Raw genomic sequence first — 21,281 nt, forward strand, 5'->3', positions numbered from 1 at the left:
GTGGTAAATGATTTAAGATGAATACTATTGTGCTATGAGAAATGATGAGGAAGATGGTTTCAGAAAAACCTGGGAAGGTTTTAATGCAAAATAAAGTGAGCAGAACCAGACCACTGTATATACTAACAGCAATATTGCAAGGATGATCAACTGTGAAAGACTCAGACAATCTGGTCAAGACAATGATCCATGACAATTCCAAAGGAACCATGATAAAAGATGCTTTCCACCTCCAGAGAGAACTGAACTCTTGAGTGCAGATTGCAGCATACTTTTTTTTCTTGCTTTTAAAATTTTTTTGCAACATGGCTAATATAGAAATATGTTTTACATGACTTCACATTCCATGAGGGTAGATGAACACACCGATTTCCTTCAAGTAAAAAAGTGCCAATTCTACCATGTTTTCTTAGCTGTTTTTTCCATTAATATTTTTCCCATTTCTGATGGTTGAGGTGGCAGTGGAGAGGCAGGATGGGTGCCAGCAGTTGACTTGATTTTAGATGCTCTCTATCTCTTATCTTGCCTCACAGAAAGAAACATTCTGGTAGTTCACCATGTGATACTGTTTCTGTGGTCTGCTAGGTGACTAAACAGAGTATGGTTTTATGTACAGGTATCTCTCCCTTTATAAAACAAAAATGATGATGAGATTAATTATTTTCTTTGATTTGTTTCCACATTTAAAAAAGCCTTGTTCATTTGAGATTAGTGTCATAGAATAAGCTAACCTGGTTCTATCATGTGCAAAAGAGTTTAAGCAATCGCTGGTCTCTCACATCTGAGCTACTTAGCTAAAGCCATGAGGACAGCTTTGACTCTGTATTTTCTAACCATTCTATAAAAATGCACTGGTATTACTGATGTTTGTTTTGGTTCCTAGATTGGATCACAGAATTTTGACCTCGTAAAGGGTTTAGAGATCATCTAGTTCAAACTTCTTTTCTAGAAAGAGCAACTGAGGTTCTGAGAAAAAAGTGACTTGCCCAAGGTCACATAACTAGTTAAGTAGCAAAGCTAGGATTTGAACATATGTCTTCTCATTATAAATCTACTGCTCTTTCTGAATCAGCCACATCTCTGGGTCTTGTCATAAACTGTAAAATGAGAGTTCAGCTAAACTCTACACCCCTTTCCAGTCTAAATCCTAGAGTGTCTAGTGAGGTAGAATTTGATTTCAACCTAGAGGGCCCATTGGCATGCCCCAAGGAACCATGTTTGGGCCTGTGCCTAAACATTTCTATCAACAGTCAGTACTTTTAATGTTTACAGATTGCTTTACAGATATCATGACCTCCCAATCACCCTGGAAAGTTTCCTCATTTTACAGATGGGTAAACTGGGTCTGAGAAAGTGTGTTGTGCAGGGTGGCACAGTTAGTGTCTGAGGAGCAGTATGGACTCAGATCTTCTTGACTGCTGTGCCCATAGGCTTACCAACTTTGCCAGAATGCCCCACCAAATGGCAAATTTCCAGGTGACACCAAGCTAGCAGGGAGAGCTAACATACTGAAGCAGAGCCAGGATTTAAACATGTCTAATGAAATTAAAGTCGATGGGGATAAATGTAAAACTTGGGTTCAAAAAAATAAACTGAGCAAACACAAAGGGGGGTGGGGCTGGTATAGTTGCCTGAAATGTGTCTGCAAGTTTCCCAGGAGACCACAATGCTGCCTTCGCAGGGTAGATCTTCTAGAAGGAGGTGACAATGTCTGCCCAATCTGCCTGATCAGGTCACACCCAGAATGCAGTACTCTGTCCCACACACCACATTTCAAGGAGGACATTGCTGAGATGGGCAACATTCAGGAGAGGGAGCAACCAGGAGAGTGGAAGGCCTTGCCTCATGAGGATTGGCTAAAGAGACTCAGGGGGAGACAGGGCATTTGTGGAACAGCAATTAGATTTGTTCAGTCTGGCCCAGACGGAAGACATAGGAATAACAGGTGGAAGCTCCAGAGGTCTGACACTGCAGGGCAATATTCCCCAAGAATTAGAGCCATGCTGAAGTAGAGCAGGCTGCTGCAGAAGGCCAAGCCATTGAGGTCCCTTTTAAATCTGCAATTCTGAAGAGCAACAAGAGCATTCTGGAGCCAAATAATATTAAGGCGGCAAAGTACTGAAGTAGCTACATAAATAGTAAATCTTTTAAAAAGATAACATACCAAAAAAAAAAAGGGGGGGGGGGAGAGATGTACCTTATGTGTCCCCCAAAGATGCCAGTAATTGGGGTCTGAATAAAGTCAGCTTGCCGAGTGACTGACGTTTTGTTCCGGGGTCCAACTTGTTCCCACTCATCTTCACTACCTTCTCCTTGTCCTTGTTCATCTTCAGGTACAGACTGTGTTTCAGGTCCATTGGAAACTGAAAATTCTGAAAGGGAAATATAGCTTATATTTTCATCTATAAAAAATGTTAGCAACATTCAAGACTTAAAAGGCTTCTAATTTAAATCTTTTAAAACTTTAGTCAATACACAAACTACTCAGGTAATCAAAACGAAAAAATACAGTTGATGCTTCTCCTTGAATTTATTTAGAGGGCGCTAGAATTCAACATGTGGAATGTGTACTTAGTTTGGTGGAAAAACACCAAAATTCAACTTTAAAGATTTTGTACATTAACTAAAACTTGTTTAAAAATACAAATATTCTTACAAAAGCTCTGGAAAGCATTAATTAATGCAAAACTGGTGTTCAGATTTTACTGACCCAGAATATTACCTAATGTTACTACCTTACATGCAGCACATACTTCAAGTCTGTCAATAATGATGACAGCATCTTTGTGTTTCTTGAATTTAATATTTCTTCTCCAGAAATAACATTCCTTTTGAATACTTTGTAAGACAATTTTCTAGAAGTAGGCCCATAGCTAGGATCACCAGACATTTAATAAGTAAATTACTGTTTTTTCAGGGAAGGAAAGAATGGTGGGAAAAACAGCCACTAAACATTTATTTAAAACAATTCCTAGGAACTTTCTCAACACAGTTTTGTGGGAAGCAAAGCAATTCAGATAGCTTACTTTCATTATTTGGTAAAAGAAGTTTCTTTAAGTTCAACATTTCTTCATGTAGTCCATTTAGAATAAATCCTAGATATTCTTCAGCATCTTCTTGTCGACCCTAAAAAGGAAAAGCAAATTATCATTCTCAAAATATCTGCAAGGTATACAGCAAACTATTCACCTTCCCATCTCTCTTTTTTGATGTCTCTTTTGGAGAAATAAGGTCATCCATCTTTAGATTTCGAATACCCTTTTGGGAACTGATATCTCTATCTCAATCAACAGGGTATGGGGAAAGTGTGCAGACCCTGTGTCAAGGATTCAGGATTATAAAGTTAGAGATGGAAGGAACTTATAGTCCAACTTCTGTATCTTTTTTCTTTTAAACAAAAGAGGCAACAGAAAAATGGAGAGGTTAAATGGGTCGCCTAAGGTCTTACAGGTAATAAATAGTAAAGGTTGAGATTTGAATAAAGTTTGACTCCAATCCCATCACTCTTCCTAGTGCCCTGCTGTAAGAATATAGAAGGAATAGAAAGGGTACCAAAAAGTGGTGAATGGTGAAAACCAGCTCCCTTTGAGGGCACATATCTACGAAGCAATGTGGCACAGTGGGGAAAGTACTGGATCTGGGTTCAACTCTCACCTCTGACACTTACTGGCTACATTAGTAAGGGAGCACGACCTCTGAGCCTCACCTTCCTCAACTTTAAAATAACAATATACTGTAATATTTATCTCACATCATCAGTATGTGGCTCTAACAAGATAACTTATGTAACCAGCTTTGTAAGTGCTACATAAATATGAGCTATTAGAAACCCAAAAATAAATACAGATATAATATGTTCAAGAACTGATTTCAAATGCCACCATAGTTCCTTACATAATTAGGTTTTTAAAAGTAAATTCTGAGCAATCCTAAAGCACTAAGTTCTACACTGTGCCAGGTGCCCATTAGGGTCCTGTTAAAAGTTACTATGAACTATACCTCCATCTTTCTATATCACTGCATACCCTGATCCAGCCTCAGACTGGAGGAATAAATCTGTCTGTTTTTCTTTTCCTGTGAATAAATTCTCCTAAAGTGTCACTGATACCACACTGGTGACTCCAGGCTACACTTGAATCTGATCCAAATTCTTGGTATTCCTAGTATTTTATACAATGCCAAAAAGTACTGTTTACACAGCAGACTGACAATCAGACTGGTAATAAATACAATTAATATTCATAATGGTTGGCTTTTATAAGGCACTTTAAGGTTTGCAAAGAGCTTTACAAATGGCTCATTTTATTCTCAGACACCCCTGGGACATAGATGCCATTGAACTTGACTAGCATCATAGAGCTGCTAAGGTCTGAAGCTGGATTTGAACTCAGGTCTGCATTACTCCAAGTCTAGGTTCTATCCACTGAGGCACCTAGGTGCCGTAACTTAATATTAAATACACTAGAGAAATCTCTAACCTTTTCAGAGATGCTTGACTTGATAACGGTCAGTAGTCTATATATGTAAGTGGGTTCAAAGGCAGCTCCAGGGCGGATATCCCTCACTATCTTGTCACCAAGAGCTACAAGAGAAATGAGACACAAGATATAAAAATTAAAGCACATTCAGAAATAGAAGGAAGCAGTTATAACAAAAGAAGCCTGGTGTGCCTATTTCTAAACTGGGCATATAACAGGTACTTAATAGTTGTTGACTGATTGATATGTACCTAGATCTCCTAATCTATAATGAAATATTTTAAATAAAATGCAAATATTCCATTTTATAAGAAATTTAAATTAAGCCAATTTAGTCCTTATCCATCTCTATTATTTATTTGGGATAGTGGTAAGAGCACCACGTAGCTAAGGGACTTACCTTGTTTGGCTTTTGGAGGTATTGGCATATTGGTGAACTCATTCATTAGTCGAACACTAGAAGTAAATGAAAATGATGTAAAAAATGCAATGGAAATGGGGTTTTTTTGGGATGAAGTTTAATTCTAGATCACAGAATATCCTATTAAATGATATTTACAGCAAAAATATTCTTTAAAAGACCAAAACCAAAAGAAACATGGCCCTCAATTGCTAATTCTTCAGAACCATCTCCTCTTCATGGCTATTTTTGAACATGCTACTTTTTTTTCCGTAACGGCTTTAAATACTTAAATTCTGGACACATTAGCCAAAATTAATCCATAAGCTCATAAAACAAGCATCACAATACTCAAAAGAAACGCATATTCATTTTCAGAAAGCACATGAACCTCTGAAATTACTTAGTCTCTTAGCATAAAAGACAGGTCACAACAATAAACGCTCCTCAGGATACTACTTACAAACTGTCTATCATGGGTGTCGATGTGCACGGCCGCTGCACTTTGGAATACAATGGAATGAACTTCATTAGATGATACATTGGGGGGCAAGCCACCAATGCCTGCAGAGTCTAGACAACAGCATTAAGGAAGGATAACGGAAAAACAAGAAACGATGTTTCCTTACAACAAATCAAATACACAGTCACTTAAAACTTTTGTAAAATAAGAAAATCATAATGGTTCTGTTTTTGGGCATGCATAAGGAATTAACCAATCACATAATCTTTTCCCTTTCTCATTCAAGTCAATGGAGGAATTTATTATGAAAACAAGATTGTACATACAAAATGTTCTTAATCAAAATCTTAGCTGATCAAAAAAAGTTTTAATTCCATTTCAATCTGATAAATCCACTCTGACTACACATAACTACTGAATAGGAAATCAAACTTTGAGTGGCCTGCAAGTGGAAGGAACCTCAAAATTTTGGTTCAACTCATCAGTGTTGGTTTATTATCATTTACAAGCTAAAGGAAATCAAATTACATTGAAATAGTTAACAAAATACTTTTAAAGATAAGTTCACAGTCCTCAAGTTAAGAGCTCCTGGATTAAACTGAATAGAAAGATGACTTTAAAAAAAGGTAAGTAAACTTTGGGAAAGGATACAGCGTTGATGTAGCACCAGTTTCCTTTATTGATCAGCCCCCGGGGTTGCAAAGATACTGGTTTATGTACTAGCGTTACATTTTCTAGTAATTCTGTAAATTTAAAGATAACACATATTTAATAAAAAGGACAAGTGCCATATAAGTCAATTCTTTCATCCCATTTTCCAAAGTCTTACCTTTAATAAATACATATACAAAAAGGAAAACATTAGTTGAGTTGCAATTATTTTTCCCTATAAATTTTTAAAATAATTTTTTTGGTAGAAAAAAATTGGAATTAATTAAAAGCAGAATGAGATTACTCATCTTTGTAATTATCCTTTGTAATTTTCCTAATGAAAGGCATCTTTTTTTCATAAATGCTTAGCTACTGTCTGTGGTGACAAACTCAAACAGAAACAGGGACCACTAAACCACACATAAGGATCCCTGTGAACTGCATACTGACTTAAAAAACCAAATATTAATGTTATCTAGGTCCTATTTTGTTCTTATTTAGTTCGTTAACTGTGTCTCAATTACATTTTAAAATAGTTTCCCCCGCCTTGGGACACCACGTTTGATGCTTCCGGTTTACATCACAATAACATGCATAACAAGATTTCAGATGTTCAAAGAGCAAGCATCAAAATTGCTAAAAAACAAATAAACAAAAATTACCAAGCCCTTATTATTTCTCCTCAAAAATCTAGGATCACAGTACTTTATGCTATTTCTTAAAGAGCCTCTAGTAGAACTCCCTGAAAAACTGAAGCCCAGAAAGGTTAAAATTATTTGCCCAAGGTCACACAGATGGTCATAATTCAAACCAAAGTTAAGACTCCATAATCAATGATATTTCCATTAAACCATGCTGTCTCCCTGTTTTAAAACTGATTTAGAAAAAAGTTTAAATAGAAACATTCCTGACACAGCCATACACAAAATACTATGGAATTAAAGATCAACCTTTTCTTCTCAAGACAAACCACTCATGTAAGGCAGCCCTCAATTTAGAAACAACTGGCTTTCAGATCCCATCATACAAAATCCTGAGTCCAAAGTCACCATCATTTATAGCAGTAACCTTTCCTCACTCCTCAATTCAGAACACATAGAGATTGATGAATCTAGAGAGGTTAGTTCTATCATACAGATGTTGGAAATACAATACCTTCTCTCATACAGATGTATATAAAATTTATTGGTTCCTCCTCCACAGCCTCTACAACTTAACCCTAACTCTCAACAGGATAGATAGAGTAGTGGTGTTTTGAATTTAAACTCAGAATGCAAATATAAGATCAATATAAACTACTTTGAAAGGTAGAGAAAACAAATATAACTTAAAAGTTTTTATTAAGCAATTCTCTTCAAAGTTTGTAGCTTTTTAATGCAGGGAATATGGGTCAATTATACATCTTCCCTTGACTCCCCCCACTCTAAGACTAAGTATAAACAAATATACAAATGTAAAATTCCAGTTATGGTAGATATTAGAATTTCCATTACTAATATAATGCTCTACATTTTTCCAAAGCACTTCCACATGTACTTTGTCATGCTATAAAGTAAGCCTAGCAACTATCATTATCCTTGGGAAGTTGACTTGGTCTACGTGGTAGCTAATTGAGTGGAAGAGGTTAAAACACGTGGTTAGTTTTCTGATTCTAGCCCAATAACCTTTCCGTTATGCCACATTTAACATGGGCTTTCATATTCTGCTGGGGACTGTAAAGGAATGTTTTCCCTATAATAAATATGCTTATATAAATTTTCCTATGATTACTGTCTATGAAACTACCCAAGATGGTATCCAGGAAATGGAACAAATGAGCAGGTGATGTGTTGGTGACACCTGCCACTTCCACTTATATGAGGACGAAGCACTTTTCACTTGTTACTTCACAACTGGGAGTTTGTAGGGTCAGTTCTATTGTACTCCCGGAGTCCTCCTCATTCCCTGGAAATTTTCTTTCCTTCTTTACACCTTGGACAGAAATTTGTCTATCTCAGTAAACATTGTGCCAAACTAATTAAGAAGAAATTTAATAGGCATAAATGCAAAGTCTTACAGTTCGCATATCTATAAAAATCAACTTCAAACATATAAGATAGGGTAGCCAAGGTTAAATAATATTTGCCTGAAAATTCAATGACTCAACAGTGTAACATGACAAACAATAAAGCTCACGCAATCCTAGGGTGCGTGAAGAGGAGCTTAATGTCCTGGATTAGGGACGTGATATTTCTTGCTATACTAAGGCCTAGACAGACCACATCTGTAATATTATGTTCAGTTCTTGGTACCACATTTGAGGAAGGAAAGCGATGGGTGCCCAGGATGCTGAAAGGCTTTAAGATAATTCCCACATGAGGGTTAGTTCTAGGAACTAGAAAGGAAGAGTGAAGAGGGATATGACTGCTATCTGCAAGTACTTGAAGAGCATCTTGTACAAGACTTGTGTAGACATGTTGCCTCTGGCCTCAAAGTAGAACTAGAAACAACTGGTAGAAGTTGCAGAGATAAGGAACAACTTCCAATAATGAGAACTACCAAAAAATGAACAGAAGGCCTCAGAAGGCAATGGTTTCCCTCTCATTATATATCTACAAAGACTAGATAAGCACTTGTCAAAAAAGAATAAAGAGAATGGGGGGGGAAGGGTGGCGAGCCAAGATGGCGGAGTGAAAGCAGCAAGTTGCTTCAGCTCTCCCCCAAACCCCTCCAAATACCTATGAAAATGGCTCTAAACAAATTCTAAGGCAGCTTAACCCACAAAAAGACAGAGTGAAACAAATTTCCAGTCCAAGACAACCTGGATGATTGATCAGAAAGGTATATCTCGCTGGGCTGGGAGCACAGCCCAGTGCAGCATGGGCATGCAGGCCGCTGAGGACTGAATCTCGGGCAGCTGTGGCAGTTTCCAGACTCCTCAATCCACGAATGCCAAAGACAACTTAGAAGGTCAGTGGGAAAAGTCTGTTTCTGCGGTGCTGAGAGAGGAAGGCGGGGTCTAAGCTCCTCCCCAAAAGCGTGGCCCTGGGGTGGGCAGCTGCTTCCCAAGCTTCTGGCCCACAGACTGAGGGGGAATCAAGTGGCTGATCAGAAGGGGATTGCAGGGATCTCTCTGCTGGTGCTGAGGCAGGAATCTCTTGCTTTGCCCATGCCTGGATCCGGGTCACAGTTCTGGACAGGGGTCCTGGGGTGAGGAGGAGCGCTGGTACGGTGGAGCTTGTAGTGGCTGTGGACAGGAAACCTTCCTCACAGTTCCAGGGCAGAAAGGAGTGCTTGTGGTCACTAAGACCACAGCACAGGCCAGGAAAGGAGTGAACACCTTGCCTCTTATCATACCACCTTGCAAGAACTGAAAATTTACAGGTGCCTACAAGTATCTCTGAAAACAGCTATATAAACCCTCGAAGCTTGGGACAGTACATTCTCCACATTGGAGCTTTTTTAAACTTTTTTAAATAAATGTCATGTCGTCATTCTTTGATATATTCTTTTATATTCTCTTAGCAACACAATTCTCCATTGCAGCCAATCTAGACATTATCTTCTATACTCCCCTTACTTGAGAAGGCTGAGGAGATATAATACTCTCAACTTCCCTCCACTGCACGAAACTTCAAGAGTCAAGAAATAACTCTCATTCCCTCTAGTTTCAGACAAGAGGTGCCCTCCTCACAAAAGCTAACTCCTGTATCCCCTCAATGACCTTGGCTGTACCAATCAAGCCCTTTCTGATGTCTCTTAAAGTCTGAACCCAACTTTCAAATAGGAAACACTAAAAAATTATTCCATAAACAAACATGCAACTTTTCTACATATAGTGAGATCATGTTACATTTTCTTCACAAGAGTAAAGTTCTTGAGATGATGTATAAGACTGAAATCTTAACTGTGTCCTAAATAGAGATAATACCCAGAATTAGTTACTTCAAATAGGATCCCAGTCTCCAGAAATATAAAATTTTTAATGTACATATGGAAAATTCCAAAGGCAACAAGACAATTTCTAATTTTTTTAAAAAATCATCTCCATCAAAGAATACATTTGCTATTTTTTTCCTTCTGTTTTGTTTTGTTTCCTCTTTCTGGTAACTCCTCCTATTGGTTCTAATACTTCCTTACAACATCACTAGTGTGAAAATATGTTTAAAAGGAATGTATATGTATAGCCTATATCAGATTGCACGTCATCTTTGGGGGAAAGGGAGAAGAAAAATTTAAAACTCAAAAGCTTATAGAAGTGATTATTGATAAATTAATTTTAAAAAGGCTAAAAAAATTATCTGCAAATGCCTCAATTCTTCACAAAATATTTAAACACAATAAAATCTCTATTTGGGAAGTATTATGTTTAGGTCATAAGGGGAATGACAAGATGTAAATTCAGTGGTTCTGCAACATTAAAATTAAGTCTCTGGCATCCCCTTGTGGTTCCTTTACTAACTGCAAACACACTTCATCCATTTCAAGAAGATGGTGTTAATTTACAATCTAACATAAAAAGATCATAAAATCATAAATTTATGATAACTAGAAAGAACTTTAGAAGTCATCTAGACAAAACCTAGAGATTAAGATACATATCCAAGGTCACACAGGTAGTAAGTGACAGAGGAAGGATTTAATTGGGCTACTCCAAGACAGATTTTTTAAAACACTGGGTTCCTTTATTACACTATATAGCAGATGACTAGTATGACTCTAAAGTTTTTTTTTCATATAGAAGAATCTTCTAAAAGAGAAAATCTGCTTCATGTAAATACCATATGGATTTGTAAAGAGGTATTTTGTAAAATGTCAAGAGCCACAGAAATGTGACTACTTTTACAATCACCTGATTTCTTAAATCACAGTACTCAAATAAGGACTCTCCATCAGTTACTATTTATACAAGGCAGCACGACATAGAAGAAAGTGCTCTGGTTTTGGAGACTAAGGCTCTGAAATGATTCCAAGTTCTGTAATTCATTGGTTGTGTGACCCTGAGCAAATCCCTTCCTCTCCCCAAATTTACTGACTTTTAAAATCAGGATAATACTGCCTATTTCCCAGGAATATTGGGGAGTATTTTGTATACCTCAGAAGTTAACAGAAATGTGAATTTATTAAAACAGAAAAGAGACTGTCCCTACTCAACTTTAAAACACAAATTCAATTTAAAAAGATTCTGCCAAAGTGTTCATCACTGTACTACATACTCTGAAATAACATATAGGACATACCTACCCTCAAAGAAGCTTAGAAATTCTCAACTACTGATGTCTTATTTAGAGCATTTGCTTCTTTACGTTTCTTATTGAAATTTGTCTCAAAGTAAAATAAAACTACTCATATCCGAAGCAAAACTCCTTATACACCATTTATCTTTTAGTGGAATGTTTCTACTTCAAATTGTATGAACCCTTAAATTTTTTCTTCTTTCCTCAAAGCAAGTAATCAAATAATAAATGCTCATTTGCATGGGAGGAAGGGCTACTATAGAAGCAAATTTCTTTAAAGTAAATGGAAACTGAGGGAATACAGTTTACAAAAGGTTTTCATTTACAATGTAATCAAAGAAATGTATGATATGAAAAAAGGAAGGACTAATCATGTATTAAGAGCACAAATAACCTAGTTCCGTTCATATGCTCTCCTGGTAATGTCAACGGACATAGAGGAAAGCCTCCACTATATCTGGTGAATATGGACAAGAATCATAGAGAGCAAGGCGGGATTGGTGGAAGGGATGTCTGCACTGATAAAATCATAGCAGATCCACCCAAATATCAAAGTTCATTCATCCCATGATTTTTCTTTGGTTCTCATAACAACCCTGTGACAAAGGCAGAGCAAATAATAACAAATAATATTCCACTTTAGAAAGGTAAGCTTGGGGGCAGCTAGGTGGCACAGTGGATAGAAAGCACAGGCCCTGGACTCAGGAGGACCTGAGTTCAAATCCAGCTTCAGACACAAAACATTCACTAGCTGTGTGACCCTGGGCAAGTCACTTACCGCCACTGCCTAGCCAAAAAAAAAAAAAAAGAAACTTAAAACAAATGATTTGTTCAACTTTATAGAAGCCTAGAATAACACTCTGACCAGCACTCTTTTCATCAATTTTCAGAAGTTTAAAGAATAAAATGTCTACTTAATGAAATATCACAGGAGAAATACCAACTTTTAATTCTTTAAAGCTAAGCTTTTCATTTCTATAGCTTTCTTATGGATCTACATAATTTCCCTTTCAACAAAAAGTAAAGATTTAAAGTAGGCCGAAAGTTACTAACCTAGTTAATATTTTAAAAGGTAAGACCATTCAGAAGATATTATAGTCTCATTACACATATGATGCCCATTTATTAGACATTTGCTTGGCAAAATAATTACAAAGGCCATGAAATAAACAAGCTACGGATTAATATTTTAGTGTTCACTAATGAATGTCTTCTTCCACCTTGTGGTCAAACAACACTACTGCACAAAAAGATTAAACATTCTCATGTTACCATTCAAAATAGTCAATTACTGATTATAGGCAAACTAGGGCAAATTTTGCTTAAAGTTTGTAGTATTATTGTTTACTCTGCTTAAATGCAGCTTACTATTCTACTGTGTCGAGCCTGTAGTTCAGTGAAAGATATGAGTCTGAACATATAGTGAGAAAGAGAAGGCACGGTGACACAGGCTAGGAAGTCAGAATTTAGTCTACAGCAATCAGGTGGGAAAAACATGAGAGAAGGCAGAGAGGATACAGCAGACGGACTGAGGAGCACTGGCATCAGAGTCAAAGAAAAAAACAGATAAGAATAGGAGACTTCGTGGAGAAAGAATAGGGCAAAAGAGTGTGGAAAAAAGGGTAAGAACAATTTCATACAACAAACATTTATTAAACACCTAACCATGTCTAAGACATGGTTCTAGGTGCCAGAAGGAAGTCAGGGAGAGGGATATGGGACAGAAGACATGGGTAACATCAATGATTATGAAAAGGCAAGGAAATAGGAGGGAGAGGAAAGGGCAGAAATTAGAAAAAGAACTCTAGAAGTTAGAAAAGGCTTATACACCTTCAAATTCAAAATGGGCAGCTCTCAAAGAGAAATTTCCCTTAATTCTCCCCTGACTTTGACCAATGCAAGTAATCAGGAGTTGGCTGTATTGACTTTCTATTTTGTTTCATTTGAAAGGTAGCATTCTTCCACTAGTAATCACATTTCTAATACTTACTGGTAACCCACACTACAATTTTAATCAGCAACTCTATGTAGATGATGCCCCACATCTGTCCAGCCTTTTTGTGTGCAATACTACTTAGCTGCAGAGGATTTCAGAATAAGCTATGATTAATAGAATTACTTTACACTACAAGCAAAGAAAATTAGAACTTTAAAAAATAATCAGGAACACAAGTGCTGGCTCGAACCACACTCAGTGAATGAAAGAGTTCAAACTCTCTATGAAATCTGCTGAAGCATAAAAAAATTGCAGTCACTTAATGACCTATTTTTTTAATGTATACCACATACAACTAGTATATATTAGATTTCTGTATCATTCAACGAGTTATAATGAACGCTGTATCACTTCTCAATTGTTGTACATTTTCTTATACAAATAGTAACATTAAAATGTTATGCATATTTTATGCATCTAAAATTGGCTTCCCCATCAAAATTAGGATTTAAAGGTCATATTACCATTTAAAAATCCATGCAAACTTCAGGTGAAGAACTTTCATTGATTCATAAGACTCATTAATTGACATGTAACCGACATTCAGATGTTCTTGACATGCTTTTCTGTGATCTTCCTAACTGTCCAGACAATGCTCCAAGTCTCTTTCTTTTCCTCATTAACACACATTTGGTAGAACACGCTATCATGGTCACCTGATCTGGTGAAGGACAGCAAAGTGACCAACATTTACTACTATCTATTGGCTACAGAAACAGCTTATATCTTACAAATGGGAGAGCTGAACTTTAGTTCCTACAGAATAGACACACACTTCATAATTATCTTTTTGGGCAGTTTTCAGCAAAAGAACACAGTATGGCTTTGATAATGTCTTGAACTACTATGACCTCAAATCTACAAGTGATTTTTCTAAAAACCAGTGAAGTACTTTGGCAACATAATGCCAAATTACCAAATTACTTCACTAGAAGCGACCTATGTAAGTTGAAGATTTAAAATAAATTTGAACTGCTTTACTTATTCATTTTTAAGCCAAGAAAATAAAAAAAAATTGTTTACTTTTGATGTTTATATAGGTTTTTTGAAAGTTATACCAATGTGGAACACACGCTGGTAGGTTTTACGAAGGCGAAAAGGCTCATGGACAGACCATTGATCGGTCTAAGGGCAAGCTTTAGCTATAGCGTAAATAGAACATGGCATTTTCATCTCTAATGATACAAATAAAGATAGGAGATCAAAGGCATCATTTAATGAAAAGGTACTGCTTTATGAATTTCCTTCTCTGAGACTTTACTTCCTTACTTGTAGGTGGATAACCTCTAGTCCAAGATGGTCAGACTGAACAGTCTCCAAGATCCCCCCTCACTCTGACATTCTAAGACTGCATGAGCTTTATTAGGGAATTCTGGTCTCAAAGATACACAAATGGGCTTTAGTTAATGATGTACTGTCAGCACTCTACCTCACATTATAAATGACATACAGAATAACAAAAACTAAATGATCAGTTATATTTCTTTACTGAACAAGTAGAATCATCACTTTTTTTTAACATCAAAAGGGACCTTGAGAGACCATCTAGTTCAACTCATTTATAAGATGAAAAGATTACAGCCCAGAGAAGTGCCTTGTCCAGAAGTCATGTGGGTAGTTAAATAAGGGGCAGAGGCAGGGCCAGAACCACAGAGTTAGCCAGACACTTTTCCTACCAATTCTGTCCTATTTCATTTAAACATTTACCAAATAAGTTTCCTGTTAGCTATACAGTTGACAATTCTTTTAAAATAATTCTAAGCAAATTTTTGTCTAAATAAATGTAAATTACAAAAGAATACCCTTAACAAGGTTAGGACACTTTACAGAATTGCTATGGGACGATGTATCACGCCACCCTCCCCCCACTGAAAAAAGTTCACCTATATTGTTATAAATAAAGCAAAGCTTTAAAGAAAAAGTCAATTTTGAAAAAAACTTAATAAAAAGATCAAACTCTAGTAAATATATCACAGGTACAGCAAACTCTTCATTACCTATGCTAATAGAAAAATCAGTAATCTAAATAATACATTTTAAACATATGGTTTACTTATATATCAACACAAGTGATACAAAATAATTGACTTGGGACACTATTAAGTTCATCTGGCTTCTCTACACTGAACACCTGTTCAACTGCTTCCTATTCCCTGCTGACAAAGTACAAGCGATTACCCTCTGAAGCTCTATCCTTCTCTCCCCTTCCCCACTTCTCTTCTTACTGGCTCACACCTTCCCTGCATATAGGGGGAAACCTGGTGTTTTTGCTTTCTAAAAACCTTCTCTTCCAGCTGCTGCTTCAATGCAGACTGCATAAAGAAAGTAACAGTAAACAGACATAGTTGGTAGCATTAAGGAAGGACCTGGAAAGAATGAATGACATCAACAAAAAGATGGAAGCAGTACTTGGCAAGAAAAAAAAAACTATCCAAAATTGATCGTAGTTGGCTTCAGGATACTTTGCGTGGCTCTTATTTCTTTTCCAAATAGTACAACCTTTTTATTTCGCCTTTATTTGGCCTCTGGTGATTTTAAAACTAGACTGTATTCCTTCCTAAGCACACACCAAATAATGTCAGAATGGTTCTTACTAGACGGCAGGGAAGAATAATAGACTGCAGAATATTTACAAAAAGGATAGCCCATAAAGACAGTTCACTCTTTACTTCAAACTAAACATATATAACAATAAAAATAAAATTACAATGCAAGTAGTATATCCATCTTAATAATTTAATACAGGTCAAATCTCATTACAACAAAGTCCAACAAACTTTCTATGTAACTAGAATTCAATATATTATTTTAGATAAGTGGACTTGAAAAACTTATACAGAGTTTTGATGTTATGACCTTTACCTAAAACAACGTAAAATTCTGTTATAAAAACTGGACTGTATAAAATTTTAATGAAATATGGGGAAATTTTAATGAAATATGTTCATGCTTTTCATGTCACTAGAGGAGAATTTAACGTAACAGGAGAGCCATAACAGGCCTTACTTTAAAAGAGGTTAGGAGAATATTTGAAAATTGCCGTCAACTCATTACAAGTATTTCTAATAACGAATACTGAAAGACAAAGCCAGGGGTCTATGTGAAAAAGGAATTGTACTTTCAAAACACATTAGAGTTTTGTCATATGGCTTCCACTATCTGCATTATTTTGAATGAAGTTGAATTAAATTTTTATAAATTGCTACCAAGTATTTTTAATATGTGACAGAAATATCAAATCAAATACACACACACACACACAAGTACGTATGGCTCTTCTCAAGAAGGATGTTATAGAATTAGTTCACAGGAGTAATCTGCTTTATTATAAAAGTTATTTAGGTTAAGTAATTTCCCTTGGCAAAGGAGTGACAGGGGTGCAGGTCCAAAGACCTACATGGGGCTTCCAGTGTATTTCTTCATCATGACAGTCTCTTAGTGGACTCATTTCAAAAGAGGAAGCACCATTAGTCTATTTCTTAATTATCTGAATGTAGTCAACTCTGGAGTGGCAATACATATATTAAATGGAAATTTTTACATCTCAAGCTGACTTCCCCTAAATGTGCATCATGCTTCAGGGGTTGTTTTCCTCAATTGCTGGTGTGCATCCAAGCATTAAAAAAAGTCTAATATTGGCCTTAATCAAAACATGAGAAAAGAAGTCAATTAAGAACTCTTAAGAGAAGGGAAGGGGAAAAAATTAAATACACGTCAAATCCCAAAATGAATTTTATTGGGGACATCTGGTGATGTTTTTGACTCTGAACCATGGATAACCAACATAGATAATATAGATCACAGGATTATAATCAGATTTAGAGATGGAAAGGACCTGAGAAATCATCTAACCCAACCTCATCCATTTTAGAGATGAGGAAATTGAGGCAAAGGAAAAGTTAAATGACTAGCCCAGGATCAGAAAGGTAATAAAAGTAGCAGAGCCAGAATTTAAACCTAGTTCTTCTAACTCCAAAGGTCACATAAAAAATTTAAGACTGAATATAAAGCATTAAAAATTGAATGCTTCCACAACTAAACAGAAAAATGCAAAACAGAAAAATGAAAGTTCATTTCACCTCAAAGGCACCTGTTATGGAAATAACATTCGTTAAAAGTGACAAAAATAATAATTTTTTAGAAGTAAAAGTAAAATATGGTTGGGAACAGGTCTTTTCCCCAGGACCAACAATTCTGCTATAGGTAATAATTTTTACTTTGGTGTCAGAAAGTCTTCCCTGGTTTTAAAGGATTTTTAAAATATCTGATTCTAAGAATAGCACTGTGCAAACCAATGCCCTTCTAAGTTTTACAAGGACAAAAAATAAACTTTTTTGGTTCATGTGTAATGACTGACGTTGTGTTAACTCAGAAATATAGTTCCTTTACTGATTAAGCCATGAAAAAGCTCACATTCACATCAATATACTCTGCAACTCAATAAAGCTAGAAGAAGGGATGATTTGCAGGGTTTTTTTTAAACAAAGTTTATACAGCTAAACTAAATAAAATTAGTTGATTGAAAATGAGAGATCTTTTTAACAGGATTCTAAAATACCAAAAAGAAGCAACTAAGTAGCTTTTATATATAAGGTAAAATGCCCTAAAAAAATTTTTTTGGGGAAAAAACCTCCTGATTTTTCTCTTTTAATAAAAACTTGCTTCAACCAACTGTTACATGAAGAATTTCCTTTTTAATAAGATAAATTCTTTGGTGCTCTCATCGTTACTCTGATGTAAAATTAAACTTTTGAAATTCTTGATCAAAAGAAATTTACTTAAGGCACAATAATTTGATGGGCGGGGGGGGGGGGGGGGATGCAATCGGGGTTAAGTGGCTTGCCTGGGGTCATACAACTAGTTAAGTGTCTGAGGCCACTTTGAACTCAGGTCTAACTTCAGAGCCAGTTCCCAACCCCCTGTACCACCTAGCTGCCCCAGAGTTCAATATTACAATGCTGCACCAAATGCAAACGTGTTTGATAGGGGCAGTTACATAACAATGCAGACTCAATTTTGGATACAAAGGAATTTTTAAAAGAATTATCTTTCATTTTGTGTTTACACATTGCCTCAAAACACAGTAAATTTTGAATATTTAAACAGAAAGGATCTTTGGAAATGAATTGTGTCATTACTATAATCACATAAAATCTAAGCTCTGATTTTTTTGTATGTTGGAGTTTTAAAATAAAAAGTCATCACTGAACAAAAATTTTCCATGTCTTTTTTCCTGTCCAAATCTGATCTTTGGTTTGTTGAAATTCCGAAGAAAATCAATTTCAATTTCTCATATATAGGTATTCCAAAAGAGGTACTTTTTAAAAGTTAACTATTTGCTTCAGGAAACTTTCTTAAAATTAAAAAAAATGGCAACAGACTAAAATGATACAGTGCAGACTAGAGAAAGAATATTATATTAAGTATACATAACCCTTATAGCCTACAGCAACAAGGCTACTGCATTACACCACCACAAAACCACTAGGCAACAGAATAGGACTACTCAATAAAAACTGGCTTGCCCTCGTAATGAATGAGACTTTAAACATTTAACATTGAATTTAATTACTTCTCTGTGCTTAGAAGTATATATTATTTCATTTTTATCACGCAATATATAAGTACTCTTCATAAATTTCCATAAAATAGGTAGATGACTTAAAATTGCACTACTCCAGAATTTCAACAACTTAATTTTTGGCCCTTCAATCCCAGCCTCAATGTTTAAAAGATGATGGTGCGTTTTATTTATAAAAACTTTAAAATCCTTAGTCAAAGGTCAATCACAATTGCTGTTTCACTTTAGTTGTAATCTTTGTTAACTATACCTGATCTTTATGGCTACAGGATTCTGAAACTGGAACAAGCCTTCTTTCGACTTCAACCTGTTTTTCAGGGACCAGAGCAGATGTGGCAGGAGGGGAATATTTAGTTTCAACATAAGCCACAGGTGTGGAAGCAGAGGGCTTAGAATCATGAAAAAGGCTAGCCCAAGATTTAGCAGGCTGATTAACAGAAACTGATCCTGTAACAGGGGTTGTGACTTCAGCAGTAGGTGAAGCATTGTCATGCTTAGCTGGATCTGAGTCAGTGCTTTCCACAGTGTACAATTCTACCCCATTGGCAGCTGGGCCCTCGACAGAGGATTCAAGTGTTTGTCCATTAGCAACTCCAAGATTTTCAGTAGTACCAGTAAAAGGCTGTGCAACAGCTGTCCTTAATGGGCTACTCCTGCCAGCCTCCGAAGGGATGCAAGACTGTTCAAAATCAGTAACATGGCATACCTCAGGCTGCCCTGCAGTCCTGATATTGTCTAGTGCTCTAGGAAAAGAATCATCAGTCACAGGGTCACTGATGAAGTCCACAGAATTTTCAGGGCTATTACAAGTCCTTGGAATAGCTGAGGGTGGTATATTTCTCATAAATTCTGTTTCCTCTGTGCTTATATTGTTCAGTACTGATGAATTTGCATGACCATTTACAAGGGTTTCTGTAGGGATAAGGTCATTGCCATCTTTCAAATAACTGTAGTATCCAGGTGGCCTTTTTTTCTTCTTTTTACGCTCTCTTTGTCCAAGGCCGCCAGAAAGGCTGTCATTTTCTATATTTTCAGCTTCAGCATTAGAACCATTATCCAAAGCAAGCACAGGGCTTGTGAACTGGCAGTCGATGGAGTTGTAGTTGGTTTCACTGTGTATATCATCATGGTTCTTTTTGGAAGTTGTGCAACCAAGAATAAATTCTGGGGCCTGAGGATTCAGTGTGCTTGAAATACTGTAGTCAGTGTTATTCAGTAAAGATTCATCTTGTTCAATAACTTCGGTAACACCAAACTCAATTCGCTGATACTCTTCCCCTATTTAAAAGAAAGGATAATAATGCCCCTAGTTAAGATCAATCTTTAATTAAAAATCAGAATTAGTTATCCTTCATATTATTCTTCTTTCCTATCTTTTCTGAACATTTATAGTTTGTTCTTTTTCTAATTAACAAAAATCTATGGAATCCATCATTACTGTAAGAAATGCATCTTTTGTAACTAAACAAAATTAGTTCTCAAGTGTTATGATATCACGAAAAGCACAATCTTGTGTTTTTATTCTCAACTACCATGCTATCATAAATTTATATTTTCAGAAAACATAAATCAAAACGAATTTCTTGTCAAATTAGCCAATTGGTATCATGCTGGTTTCCTTAACACATACCTTCAAATAAATGCATATCGTCACTACACTATTCTATGTAGTAGTAAATGTGAATTTGGGCAATTCATTTAAGCATTCAAAATAAATAACTTAGGAAAATTCAAATCACTATTAACAGAAACAAAACCAAACCCCCATTTAACACAATCAACACTATTTCTGTAAAAAATTTATGGCCTCTGTGTCCCCCCCAAAAAATTTAAAATTTTTAAGAAATTACATAGCTTTTATAGAATGAATATTTTGTTCTTTCACAGCTCCAGACCAAAAACCTTTTTAAAAAATGAAAAGGAATCAATTTTAAAAGGCATTCTTCTGACAGAACAACATAAATTGCATAGAGGATTCAAAGCCCTAATCTCATCCATTAAATTCCTCAGTGTGGAACTGACCTCTATAAAGTATTGAGCAAAATTATTCTGAGAAGAACCTTATTTGAGTCAGTCTTCATGCCATGTGATCATCACCTACATATACATGTACAATTTAGAAATACTAAAATTTATAAGATTTGTTCAGTTAGCCTTTATGATAAAAGACTATTCCTTTGAAAACCCATATCTACTCAGGTAACTAAACAAAAAAGTTATTTCCCCCACTCTTTCTTACCTTGAAATACACTAAATTTAAAGTAATGAAACCTGTTTCATTAAGTGTCACAGCAGCACATAAAAAATCAAACTATTCAAATAAACTAACATAATCAATGGTGCAAAGTACCATAATTCAGCTTATACCCACCTAATTGTACTTAACCATCCCTTTCCACTGATATAAACTTACATGGGAGATGTAAAAATGCACTTGGTGATTAATCTAAAATTATTTCGAGTGTCCAATAAAGGCAATAAAAATATATACAAATC

The 21,281-nt window shown here is 35.9% G+C and overlaps 1 protein-coding gene across 1 annotated transcript in view; it reads right to left on the reverse strand.

The window, feature by feature from the left end:
• USP10 (ubiquitin specific peptidase 10) overlaps positions 1–21,281 on the reverse strand; it is a 76,418-nt gene that overhangs the window by 12,572 nt on the left and 42,565 nt on the right. Inside the window, exons 4-10 of the mRNA XM_020989252.2 lie at positions 19,055–20,063; positions 5,993–6,107; positions 5,342–5,451; positions 4,879–4,934; positions 4,479–4,582; positions 3,027–3,126; positions 2,198–2,372 (exon numbers count right to left, since the gene is read on the reverse strand). Coding sequence (XP_020844911.1) covers positions 2,198–2,372; positions 3,027–3,126; positions 4,479–4,582; positions 4,879–4,934; positions 5,342–5,451; positions 5,993–6,107; positions 19,055–20,063 — 1,669 coding nt within the window. The remainder of the gene's footprint in view (positions 1–2,197; positions 2,373–3,026; positions 3,127–4,478; positions 4,583–4,878; positions 4,935–5,341; positions 5,452–5,992; positions 6,108–19,054; positions 20,064–21,281) is intronic.

The sequence above is a fragment of the Phascolarctos cinereus genome, unplaced genomic scaffold, assembly GCF_003287225.1.
Source record: "Phascolarctos cinereus isolate Bilbo 61053 unplaced genomic scaffold, phaCin_HiC Scaffold_2;HRSCAF=192, whole genome shotgun sequence".
NCBI classification, from domain to species: Eukaryota; Metazoa; Chordata; class Mammalia; order Diprotodontia; family Phascolarctidae; genus Phascolarctos; species Phascolarctos cinereus.